This window comes from Solanum stenotomum, chromosome 1, assembly GCF_019186545.1.
Source record: "Solanum stenotomum isolate F172 chromosome 1, ASM1918654v1, whole genome shotgun sequence".
Classification (NCBI taxonomy): domain Eukaryota; kingdom Viridiplantae; phylum Streptophyta; class Magnoliopsida; order Solanales; family Solanaceae; genus Solanum; species Solanum stenotomum.
This window is the reverse complement of record NC_064282.1, coordinates 1,560,547-1,572,197: the sequence shown is the minus strand read 5'-3', so window position 1 is coordinate 1,572,197 and position 11,651 is coordinate 1,560,547. Positions and strand designations below refer to the sequence as shown.

The window sequence follows — 11,651 nt, the reverse complement described above, 5'->3', positions numbered from 1 at the left end:
TCAATTAAGTCTAATCAATTGAATTCCTTAATTAATGTACTGAGATGGTTGGTCATTTAGGTAAACTGTTTTTTAATTCACTTACCTTTATTAAAAAATAATAACTATGATACCTTGTCTGTATTTTCTTCCTTTAATTACTCTTTTAGGTATCTAAGCATTGCCTATATATTTTCTGACGGGATTAACGGCTTGCATTTCAAGCTGGTGGTATTACACCTATTTTAACTGCTATAATTCCAAACACTTCTATTTGACTTTGAAAGGTAATGTATTACTGTGCTGATGTCTTGACCGAAATTGCTCATCTAAGAGTCGGTCCAAGATTCGAACTTATGAATTCTATCTATTATGATATGGCCTCGATTGTGAGTAATTGAGTTTTGAATTAAACTTTTGTACATATTATTGACTTTTTTTAACACGCAGACCGAAGCTATTGAGTTCTGCCAAATCAATATGCTACCTCCGCCCAGGGCCCAATGCCTCCACGTCTTTAATTTTGATATACGCAAACATACAGTGAAGACAAGACAGCCTGAAAAAATAATGGAAAATTCCACTGTGACATTACGGTTTATAATATGTAATTGTCAAATGTTGAATACTTCCTAATGCTTTCAGTAGTGTCAATGTGACATTACATACGCAAATCCACTTTATAGAGTAGTTGTTAGTTTGTTAAGTTAATGGAGTAGTTGCATTTCCATCTCATGTGGACTTAATAAAAAACAGTCAAATTCAAGAATTTCTTCTAACTACATTTCAGTTCATTATCCCAATAACAAAATATAACATGGATTCTCCTCTGTTGCATGAATTCAAAAGGCAGGCTTCCTTCTTCCTCAAAGAGAAAATCAAGACTGCTCGACTCGCGCTTACAGATGTTACTCATACTCAACTGTAACTTCCCTTTATCTTTTCCACTGCTGAAAAAAACAGGAATTAGCGACACATAAATTTTGCAGCTAATTCCAGTTTTTTTTCATCCTTTCTTTTACATCTTATGAATGATATATGTTTATTAATGATAAAATTTAATTTAAAGGCTGGCAGAAGAAGCTACAACTGGAGATTTGATTGCACCAAACATGCAAACCATGAGGCTAATATCGCGTGCGGCCTTTGAAGTTGATGATTATTGGAGGATAGTTGATATTCTACATAAGAGGTTTTATTTTTTTTTTCAATTTTGCATTACTAGTTGATAGTATTTGTACTCTCCTTGATTTGGGATTTTTAGTTTTTTATGAGTTCTTACGCGAAAACAGGTTGTCGAAATTTGATAGAAGAAATTGGCGACCATCTTATAAGGCTGTGATGTTATTGGAATACCTGTTAACTCATGGACCAGAAAGTATTGCAGAGGAGTTTCAAAGTGATGAAGATGTCATCAGAGAGATGGAAAGTTTTCAATATGTTGATGAAAAAGGGTTGGTCTTTATACTTTCATCTCTTTGTTTCCCATGCCTTTAGTAAGTTAGAGACGGAGTTTGTAAAGATCAAATCTTTGAATTTTTTTTCCCATTAAAACAGGTTTAATTGGGGATCAAGTGTTAGAAAGATGTCAGAGAGGGTGATAGAGCTATTGGAAGACAGGAGTTTCCTGAAAGAGGAGAGGCAGAGAGCGCGAAAAGTGACAGTTGGAATAAAAGGATTCGGGAGTTTCTGCAATCGCCCTGTTTCAGGGGAAGATAGCATGAAAGACGAGAGGTACCTGAGAAGCAATTCTGATTGCCAAAACAAGGAGAACCAAATCATGGGCTCAGAGACTATGTTCATTTGCAAGCAAAGATTGGCAAATGCTCTTATAATACACAAGAATGATCCAATTAGTGATGCCATGGAATGGAATCAACATCCATTTTGTGATATCAGAGATAATCATAGCCAAGCTTCATTGCTTTCCACCTCTGGATAAAGCAGCAAAGGAATATCGCTATCGTGGGAAAAAAAGAAAAGAAAAACTTATGATAGAAAGCTCTATTTGATCTAAGTTATCAAGTATATAATGAAGGTGTGATTTCTGGCGACTGTTGTATATCACTGTTTGATTTGGTGTGTTAAGGACAATTTTGTCTATATCCATGTATTATCGCTTTATTAATATTATTGTTTGCTATGTATTAGTCATAAAAATACTGAATAGAGTTATATCAGTTCATTCTTTTAAGCCATGGCACATGTGTTAGGCAACAAATTTGAGAGGAGTTGAAAAAGCACTATCTCGTTCTATATTATGACCCCCCTCGAAAAAGTAATCTTTCTTGATAAAGTCGGTTGATTAGGGCTAAATTGTATTCCTTAGGGGTTACATTTTGACATAGTTAAAAAAAAAAACTTTCTTCATCCAGAAGGCAAAAAAGAAAGTCGAAGAATGACTAAAGCTGATTCAACCTTGTAACTTTATTTGTGGCCTTCTTACTTGGAAAAGAAAATGCACAAATTCACTTTATAAAGTAAAGTTGCATTTCCATCGCATGTGGATTATAATAAAAAGCATTTCAGTTGATCATCCACATAACAAAAATTAGTAATACTTACAACTGAGGGAAATGGATTCTCCTTTGTTACATGAATTCAAAAGGCAGGCTTCCTTCTTCCTCAAACAGAAAATCAAGACTGCTCGACTCGTGCTTACAGATGTTACTCATACTCAACTGTAACTTCCCTTTATCTTCTCCACTACTCAAAAGAAAAAAGGAATTAGCGACAGATAAATTATGTAGTTAGTTCTAGTAGTTTTTAGTTCATAGCATCGTTTCTTATTATGAATGACATGTCTTTATTGATGAGAAATGAAGGCTGGCTGAAGAAGCTACAACTGAAGATTTGATTGCACCAAACATGCAAACCATGAGACTAATATCGCGTGCAGCCTTTGATATTGATGATTATTGGAGGATAGTTGATATTCTGCATTACAGGTTTTCTTTATTTTGTTGCATTACTAAGTCATTGATCTTATTTGTATTTCCCTTGATTTGGAATCTTTGGTTTGGTGTGTGTTTGTTGTTCTTTACTCGAAAACAGGTTGTCGAAATTTGATAGAACAAATTGGAGATCATCTTATAAGGCTGTGATGTTATTAGAATACCTGTTAACTCATGGACCAGAAAGTATAGCAGAGGAATTTCAAAGTGATGAAGATGTCATCAGACAGATGGAAAGTTTCCAATATGTTGATGAAAAAGGGTTGCTCTTTATACTTTCATCTCTTTGTTTTCCGTGAGTTAATGACACAATTCGTAAAGGTCAAATCTTTGATGATTCCATTATCTATGACTGGCATTCGTTTTCCATTAAAACAGGTTTAATTGGAGATCAAGTGTTAGAAACATGTCAGAGAGGGTTATAAAACTATTGGAAGACAAGAGTTACCTGAAAAAGAAGAGGGGAAGAGCGCAAAAAGTGACAGTTGGAATAAAAGGATTTGGGAGTTTCTGCAAACGTCCTGTTTCAAGCGAAGAAAGCATGAAAGAAGCCATTTCCGAGAGGTACCTGAGAAGCAATTCTGGCTTTACTGATTGCCACAACAAAGAGAACCAAATCATGGCCTCAGATAAAGGGTTCTCTTGCAAGCAAAAATTGGGAAAAAGTTGGAGTGTTATAGATGATACAATTGGTGATGCCATGGAATGGAATCAACATCCATTCTATGATAATCATAGCCGAGCTTCATTGCTTTCCATCTCTGGATTAGGCAGCAAAGCAATATCGCTATCGTTGGAGAAGAAAAAAGAAGTGTAGGATAAGAAGCTCTATTTGTTGTGTCAAGTCTATGTATATCCTTAAGTGTGCTTTCATGTCAATGAAACTTTTCTTCCAACAGAGAGATACATAGTTCAAAGACATGTTATAAAGCAGATCACTTTAGACATAAATATGGATACTGTCAATTCATAGTTGTTTACATAACTCGAACTTAACCAGTCACTCCAAAGTTCCCCTTCTCATTAGGTACTTGAATATTTTGCCTAATTGTTCGGTTCCATTTATGGTTATTTCTTCTGTGAACAGTAATGTTGTGTATTTGGCAAATCAAATACTATGGTCCAATAATTAACCATTCTGATTAGTTGATAATCTGATGTAACATCCCAAATACAAGTACAGAAGAATGACTTGGAGGGGGAGAAAAAAAGAAACTTAAAAGGCATTGAATTTTCTATAGTTAAAGCATGAAAAATCCAAAGCAAAAACTAAAGCAACATGTAAAATTTAACTGGTTCTAACTTCATTCAAGATGGTCTTCTTCTGAACTTTACTACTTCCTGGTAGCCAACCACCATCAATGGAGTCCATATCCCCACTTAATCCATCATCCATGAAGTCCCCAATCCTTTTAACTTTGCCTGTTGGCTCGACGGGATAGTTTCCCGAAAAACAAGCATAGCAATAACTTTTAGAATCACTGCCTAACAACTTATTCAAGCTCTCAATTGGGAGAAAGGCTAGTGAATCCGATCCAATGTACTCCCTAATCTCCTCCACACTCATTCTGTTAGATATCAACTCCTCTGAGCTAGGAGTGTCCACTCCATAATAACAAGAAGCTATAATCGGAGGGCTTGCAATTCTCATATGAACTTCTTTTGCCCCTGCCTCCTTTAACAGCCTCACAATCTTGGACGAGGTTGTCCCTCTAACGATCGAATCATCCACAACCACAACTCTTTTCCCCTCCAACACTGCCCTAACTGGTGAGAGCTTGAGTTTCACTCCGAAATCCCTAATCTTCTGCGATGGCTCAATGAATGTCCTACCAACATAGTGCGACCTTATCAAACCTTGTTGAAATGGAACCCCTGCTTTAGCAGCATAACCAAGTGCTGCCACAACACCTGAATCAGGAACAGCTATCACAACATCACATTCCACTGGAGCTTCAGTAGCTAGAATTTCCCCGAAAGCACGCCTAGACTCATACACAGACCTTCCAAACACCACTGAATTAGGCAAGGCAAAGTAAATATGCTCAAATATACAAGATTTACGCTCGGGATGAGGCATCAAACAAATAGATTGAACCCCTTCTTTATCCACCACAACAACCTCACCAGGAAGAACCTCCCTTTCATAAGTAGCCTCAATCAAATCCAAAGCACACGTCTCCGACGCAAAAACGACAGCACCATTACTTCTCCTACCCATAACCAATGGCCTAAATCCATAAGGATCCCTAACAGCAACCAACTTATCCTCAGTAGCAAACACCATAGAATAAGCACCCTCAATCTTTTCACAAGCCTCAACAATCCTCAAAAGAAAAGGCCTTGCCTTTGATATAGCAATAAGATGGAGAACCACCTCAGTATCAGAACTAGTATTGAAAATTGAGCCATTCTCTTCAAGCTCACCACGAAGTTGTTTGTAATTCACTAAATTCCCATTATGGGCAACACCAACTGACCCAAATCTATAACTAGCAACAAAAGGTTGAACATTTTTCAACATAGATGAACCAGCAGTAGAGTACCTTACATGACCAATAGCCAAATCGCCAGGGAGTTGGTCAAGTTTCGATTCACTAAACACATCAGAAACCAACCCAACACCTGTAATAGACTTGAGAACGTTATCATTAACGCAAACAATGCCGGCGCCTTCTTGGCCACGGTGTTGAAGCGCGTGAAGGGCTAAATAGCATAGACGAGAAGCTTCAGAGTCACCGTAAATACCCACAACGCCGCACTCTTCACGGGGTTTATCGTCATCATCGAAATAGGAATCAAAAGAACGGCCATCCGGGTTGGGTTTGGACGAAACGACGTCAGTTAATGGGTTCTTGGAGGCGGCAGTGATGAGAGTTCTGTGATGGTAGTGATAGGGTTTTGGGAGGGTTTTAGCGGCTAAAGATAAGAGCTTTTGGGATGGAGAGGAAAAGGGTTTGTCGAGGGATGATGAAAGATGAGACTTGTTGGTGACGGCGGCGGAAGAGGCGGTAGATACGGCGGCGGCGGCCATGGGTGGCGATGAAGAGAAAACAGGGGAACAAAGGAAATAAGGGCTATGTGAATAGCCAAAGAAGGTGGTTTAGGTTTTGGCCCTTTTATTGTTTCTTGTGATGTGAATATCACGTGTGGTGACAATGGTCTCAAAAATTTAAGGGAAATATTAATACAATATTTAATTTGCAATTCACAAATTTGTACAAATAATATAAGTATAAATTATGAAAAAACTGATATATATTATCCTATAAATCATAAAAAATAAAATAACTAATAGAGTACATGTATTACAAATGTCGATGTAATTCTAACACGAAGGCATAGACGCATAGTTTTACTTTTTTTCTGGTTTTCACTATGTGTTCGAAGTCCACATTAAAATTCTGACTAAATTTATATCGCGCACTATAGAGTTCATTCAGAAATGACGCAATCCAACAAGATTTTCTCTATACTCAAGGCTCGAACTTAAAACTACTCGTGCATCACAATTCATGTTGATACCACGTAGTTATATTATACTATATTATATAGTTGTTTTTAACAAAAGGCGAAATTAACTCGTAATAAGCTTTCGGCGATTTTTGTTTTTGGCTAAATTATCAGTTTAGATTCTCGAGATGGCTTTTGCCTAAAGTGTAGTAGTAATAACAAAATTCGATAGGAGTATTGGGAGTCCCACTAAATTCAACTTGTGTTGAAAAAAATTGCTTTTCGAGATGAAGTATTTACGTATTAAAAATGATTTAAATTTCAAAATTAAAATACTTCTTATTAAAAATGAATGGTAAACTCGTTATTCTATTTTTAAAAAACTACATTTCTAACTTTAAAATTATTATTTTTTACTTATTTATTTTATCAAATCAATTCTAAAAAATGCATTTTTAATATTTCCTTTGTCCAACAATAGTTGTCCACTATTGACTTGGCACACCCCTTGAAAAACTATAAATAGAAAGGAAATTTTACTATGTCACCTTTTGAATATACTCCCTCCGTCCCATTTTATATGTCATTCATTTCTATAAATAGTTGGTTCATAGTAATACTTGTCATTTCATAAAATCAATGCATAAACTAGCATATTGTTCCTTTTTTTACCCTAGTGAGTTATTAGCATTGAAAACATACATTTGACCAACTTAGAAAAATTAAGAGTCAATTCCCTAAATGGTCACCCAAGTTTGGGGAATTGACTTGAAATATCATTTATGTTTCACTTAGGACCAAAATATCACCCAACTATCACTATTTTCCTCCAAATATACTTAAAACTTTAAAAACTTTACTCTCTCCTAGTTGGTATGCCATGCTATTAAAGTCTTTTTTAAAATAATAGACTTATTCAATTCATCAAACTTATTTAACTAAAATAATAATCTTATTATTTTTAATATATATATATATATATATTTGTTTATTAAGAAGAAAACTTCATACTAAAGAATCTTTTATCATAATTAAACTTTTTTACTTTTTTATGCTATGAAAAAATAGGGTTTTAAAATCTACTATATTGTCATCAATTTTAAATACTTATAAACACATATATTCAAAAAAAAAAATTGATATACAAATCACTCATGAATGTTAACTTACATCAATTAATCAGAAATTGTATAATGAATCAATAATATTAAATGTCAATTAACTATTACAATATAATTAATTGTGTACTTTGAAATTCATGCTTACAATATTTTTTTTTAAAAAAAGATAGGAAGTGACTAATATTATTACTAATTTATTTCCCCCCAAAAAAATATACTAATACCTCAAATGTCTCCTTCTATTCTAGTTGATATGTCATGTCATTAAATCATTATAAAAAAAGAAAGAATAATAGACCTATTAATTCATTAAACTTATGCCTCTACAAAACAAATATATAAATTACGTGAGAATTTATGAAGATTATAAAAAAAATGCTTTTAAAATATCTAATTCCTTCATTTTTTTCTACTAAACAAAATTCAATGAATTTTTTTTGTGTGCAATTGTTACTTGAGAATTTTTGAAATCTCTAAGTAAATTATTTGAAAATTTTAAGTAATTTTTTTCATAAAAGTATTCAAATAAATTTGTAAGGTTGACAAAATAGTTGGTAAAAAGGAGAAATTTATTATTTAACTTTTGTTTTTAATTTAATTATGATCAGTGATTTATATATCAATATTTTTTGAATATATGTGTTTATAAGTATTCAAAATTGATGACATTATAGTAAGTTTAAAAAAAAACTATTCTTCATAGCATAAAAAAATAAAAAGTTAATTATGATAAAAGATTTTTAAGTATGAATATTTCTTCTCAATAAATTTATATATATAAAATTAAAAAACAACAAGATCATTATTTTAGTTAATTGAGTTTGATTAGTTAATAAGTCTATTATTTTTTTTAAAAAAAGGCTTCAATGACATGGCATGCCAACTTGGAGAGAAGGGTTTTTTGAAGTGGTAAGTATATTTGGAGGAAAATAGTGATAGTTAAGTGATATTTTGGTCCTAAATGAAACATAAATGATATTTTAAGGCAATTCCACAAACTTGGATGACCATTTAGGGAATTGACTCAAAAATTAAGTAAATGATTCATGTTCATTGGTTAAATTAATTAATCAAAATAAATTAATTCATATTCATTGATTGAAAACTTGAGTTCCAAAAAAATTAAATAAGTGTAGAAGGGTAAAGTTACATAATTTTTTAATGCAAGTGCAAAGTAAAAATGTGACATATAAAATGGGACGGAGGGAGTAATAAATAAAATGTCTTGAAAAATGTAATAGGAAAATGGCCATAATTAATGATAAGGATAAATTGCTAAGTGTAAAATTATCCATGTATTTCATAAAATAGACAAATATTGTTGGACATCTATTTTTAGTATAATGAACAAGTATTGTTGAACGAAGGGAGTACTAATTTCTCAAACTTTCCCCCTCAAAATACGTTTGTGACACTTTATTTCACGTGTCTAATAGTAACCCCCCCCCCCCCTCTTCCCCCCTCTCTAATTTTGTGTTAAAATTAAAGTTTGATATTCTTTCATTTTTATCTCAATTAAATTTATTTTACTCATTGATCTGAGTAGGAGTTTTCTCTTTCTTTTAGAAGTTGGAATACTTTTGGAAAATATGGTTTTTCTTCTATATTTGTGATTGTAAAATATACTCCAATTGAAAGTAGGAAGAAAAAAAGTGTGGGAAACGAATTTTTTGATGGGGACTACTGGTAGGAATCAGAATGATTTACTATTTCTTGTTAAAACTAATTAATATGTATTGATTCCGTAATGATGTGAAATTGCATACCATAAAGTAATGTTAATGGTCACAAAAATAGCTATGATTCTATTTGTTTATTTTATTTAATCAACTTATAATTTTGAAGAGACATAATCCAAGTTTAGAAGAAAGCAGCCATAAACATTGACTTTTGAATTCCCAAAAAGTCAAGTATTATTTTTGTTGACTTGAATTTATCAAAGTTACTTTTAAAAAATAAATTAAAAAAAATAGGCATGACAATTGACAAGTTTTGAGATTAATCACATATCCTTCTCATAGTACAGTCATTGTAGGTGATGCATATTGGAATGCTTCTCTATCCTTGAACAGGTTAATGAAATTAAAGCAGAAAAAGAGAGCGGAGGGTCACAGGTCCAAAAAAAAACTTATCATATCCCATGTTTATAATAAACTATATTATTGTTAGATGATAAATTGAAGTAGGAGTACGCAAAAGTGCGTAATGAGTTTTATCATTTATGCATAATAGACATGAGTTTGATTTCCGCATCTCCTTTCTCCGTCCTCTATGTAATTAATTATATTTTTTTTATTTGTGTGTTTCGAGGGTCAATCAAAGACAACTTCTCTAGTAGAGGTAAGAATGTATACACACCATCTTCACTCTATCCACTTATAAAATTATACTCAATTTATTGTTGTATTCAAAATCTTAAAGCAAGTGTGACAATTTAACAATTTTACATTGTATTAAAATCATTTATCACACGAAAAAGAAATGTTATTGAACCCCTATGCATTTAGTGACAATTACAATTAAAAAAAATCACTCAAAATTTGACAATTTTTGGTCAAAGTTGCAAGTTGGGATAAGAAGGAAATACGCCGTCCACATTTTGTTCAAACAACTTTCAACCAATGGATAAGAATAGAACACACCACAGTATTCAATCAACATTACAAGACGTAATTGCATCAACTTGACAATGAGCACATACCACTGACCACCAATGAAATTGGCTTATAAATTTATGGACCAGGAAAAAAAGGCCAATCCACATACATACATACCACCCAATCTGGTCCACAAAGATTCCATATTAAAAAAATAAAAATAAATTAATAATGGTATGTAAGTTAACTTGTACGCTATTTCATCGAGTACATACTATCTCAAGATTTTCATTAAGCAGTTCAAAATATAAAATAAACATATGAAGAAGTCCAACATGCAATGTATATACATAATTTATTGGCTTAAGTCATCCACATCCACTCAAAGTTGTCCGCATGTTTCACTTAGACACCTCAATCTAACCTTATACCTATTGAACACCTACACCAGCTCGAATTTGAACCATTTGAACACTTTTTTAACAAATAACTGCAAGTATAAGAGGTGTGTAATACACTCGCGCTGATGTGACAATTTGACGAATGAATAACGTACATATGGCATTTTGAGCCAAAATATTTATTAAAAATTATAATTTTTTTAAAAAACCAGAAAAGGAAAAGAAGGTCTTTGTCCACTCATGGACCTTTGAGGCACCATCAGGTCTCTTCGTTCAACTTTTCCTTTTCCATATTAGATTTTAAAGAAAAAAAATTGAAATAGCAAACTACATATCCTTGTTCGATTTCTTCATTTTTATCCTTTTAATCTTCTCAGTTTCTAAAGACAGTTCAAAGAAACCATTAAAGGTGAAATTGATATGTTTCAGTGAAGAAATTTTTCAACTCTACAAAAGAATTTCTGAAATTATTTGTTTGAAATCAACGCTTCTTCAATTTCTTCATTTTCATCTCTTTGCTCGTCTCTTTTAAGGAAAGAAATTAAACCGTTAATGAAGGAATTAAGTTGTTTTTAGAAGAAAAAAATACTTATTTCTGAAAAAGGAATTTCGAAATTACATTAGCTTAACTCACTTCCATTTGCTCCTTTTTATCTCGTTTGTGTGCTTGGTACCGGAGGAAACTCAATTTCAGGTTGAAATTTTCAATTCTTGAAAATGGTAGGGGTGCTTTCCAGATGAATATGGTAGTGGTGAAGGAGAAAATGAGGTGGTTGACGATAAGAGAGAAAGAGAAGGATGGATGGTGGCAGCAATATCGGTGGAAATGGTGGAGATGGTGGTGGAAGTATTTACGTTTAATTAAGGAAGAAAGAAGAAGAAAGAGATATAAAAAAAAGCAAAAAGTGGTCTCTCACGCTCTAAATGTCTGTGTACTGCACTTCCCATGCCACATCAGTAAAAAATGTTTAATAGGTACTAGTTTTGAATAGTATAAGTGTTCAATAGGTACAGACTCTAGTAGAAGTGTTTAAGTGAAATATCCGAACAACTTTGAGTGGCTCTGGATGACTTAAGCCTAATTTATTTTTTTTAACTTTGTATATTTAGTGTAATCATCAACCAAAGCCGGTTCAGGCATAGCTA

At 32.9% G+C, this 11,651-nt stretch overlaps 4 protein-coding genes across 4 annotated transcripts in view; 3 read left to right on the top strand and 1 right to left on the bottom strand.

Annotated features, from left to right (window-relative positions):
* LOC125871536 (uncharacterized) overlaps positions 1 to 11,651 on the top strand; it is an 83,091-nt gene that overhangs the window by 64,226 nt on the left and 7,214 nt on the right. The gene's annotated exons all lie outside the window — the stretch shown is intronic.
* On the top strand, positions 615 to 2,110 carry LOC125871516 (uncharacterized). Its single transcript, XM_049552124.1, has 4 exons — positions 615 to 903; positions 1,049 to 1,171; positions 1,272 to 1,433; positions 1,537 to 2,110. Exons 1-4 carry the CDS (start codon positions 797 to 799, stop codon positions 1,919 to 1,921), a joined length of 777 nt encoding a protein of 258 aa, XP_049408081.1. The 5' UTR covers positions 615 to 796; the 3' UTR covers positions 1,922 to 2,110.
* LOC125871505 (uncharacterized) lies at positions 2,471 to 3,762 on the top strand. Its single transcript, XM_049552113.1, has 4 exons — positions 2,471 to 2,662; positions 2,805 to 2,927; positions 3,034 to 3,195; positions 3,312 to 3,762. Exons 1-4 carry the CDS (start codon positions 2,556 to 2,558, stop codon positions 3,748 to 3,750), a joined length of 831 nt encoding a protein of 276 aa, XP_049408070.1. The 5' UTR covers positions 2,471 to 2,555; the 3' UTR covers positions 3,751 to 3,762.
* On the bottom strand, positions 4,152 to 6,087 carry LOC125871452 (amidophosphoribosyltransferase, chloroplastic). The gene has a single exon (XM_049552042.1). The coding sequence runs from the start codon at positions 5,965 to 5,967 to the stop codon at positions 4,222 to 4,224; it is 1,746 nt and encodes a 581-aa protein (XP_049407999.1). The 5' UTR covers positions 5,968 to 6,087; the 3' UTR covers positions 4,152 to 4,221.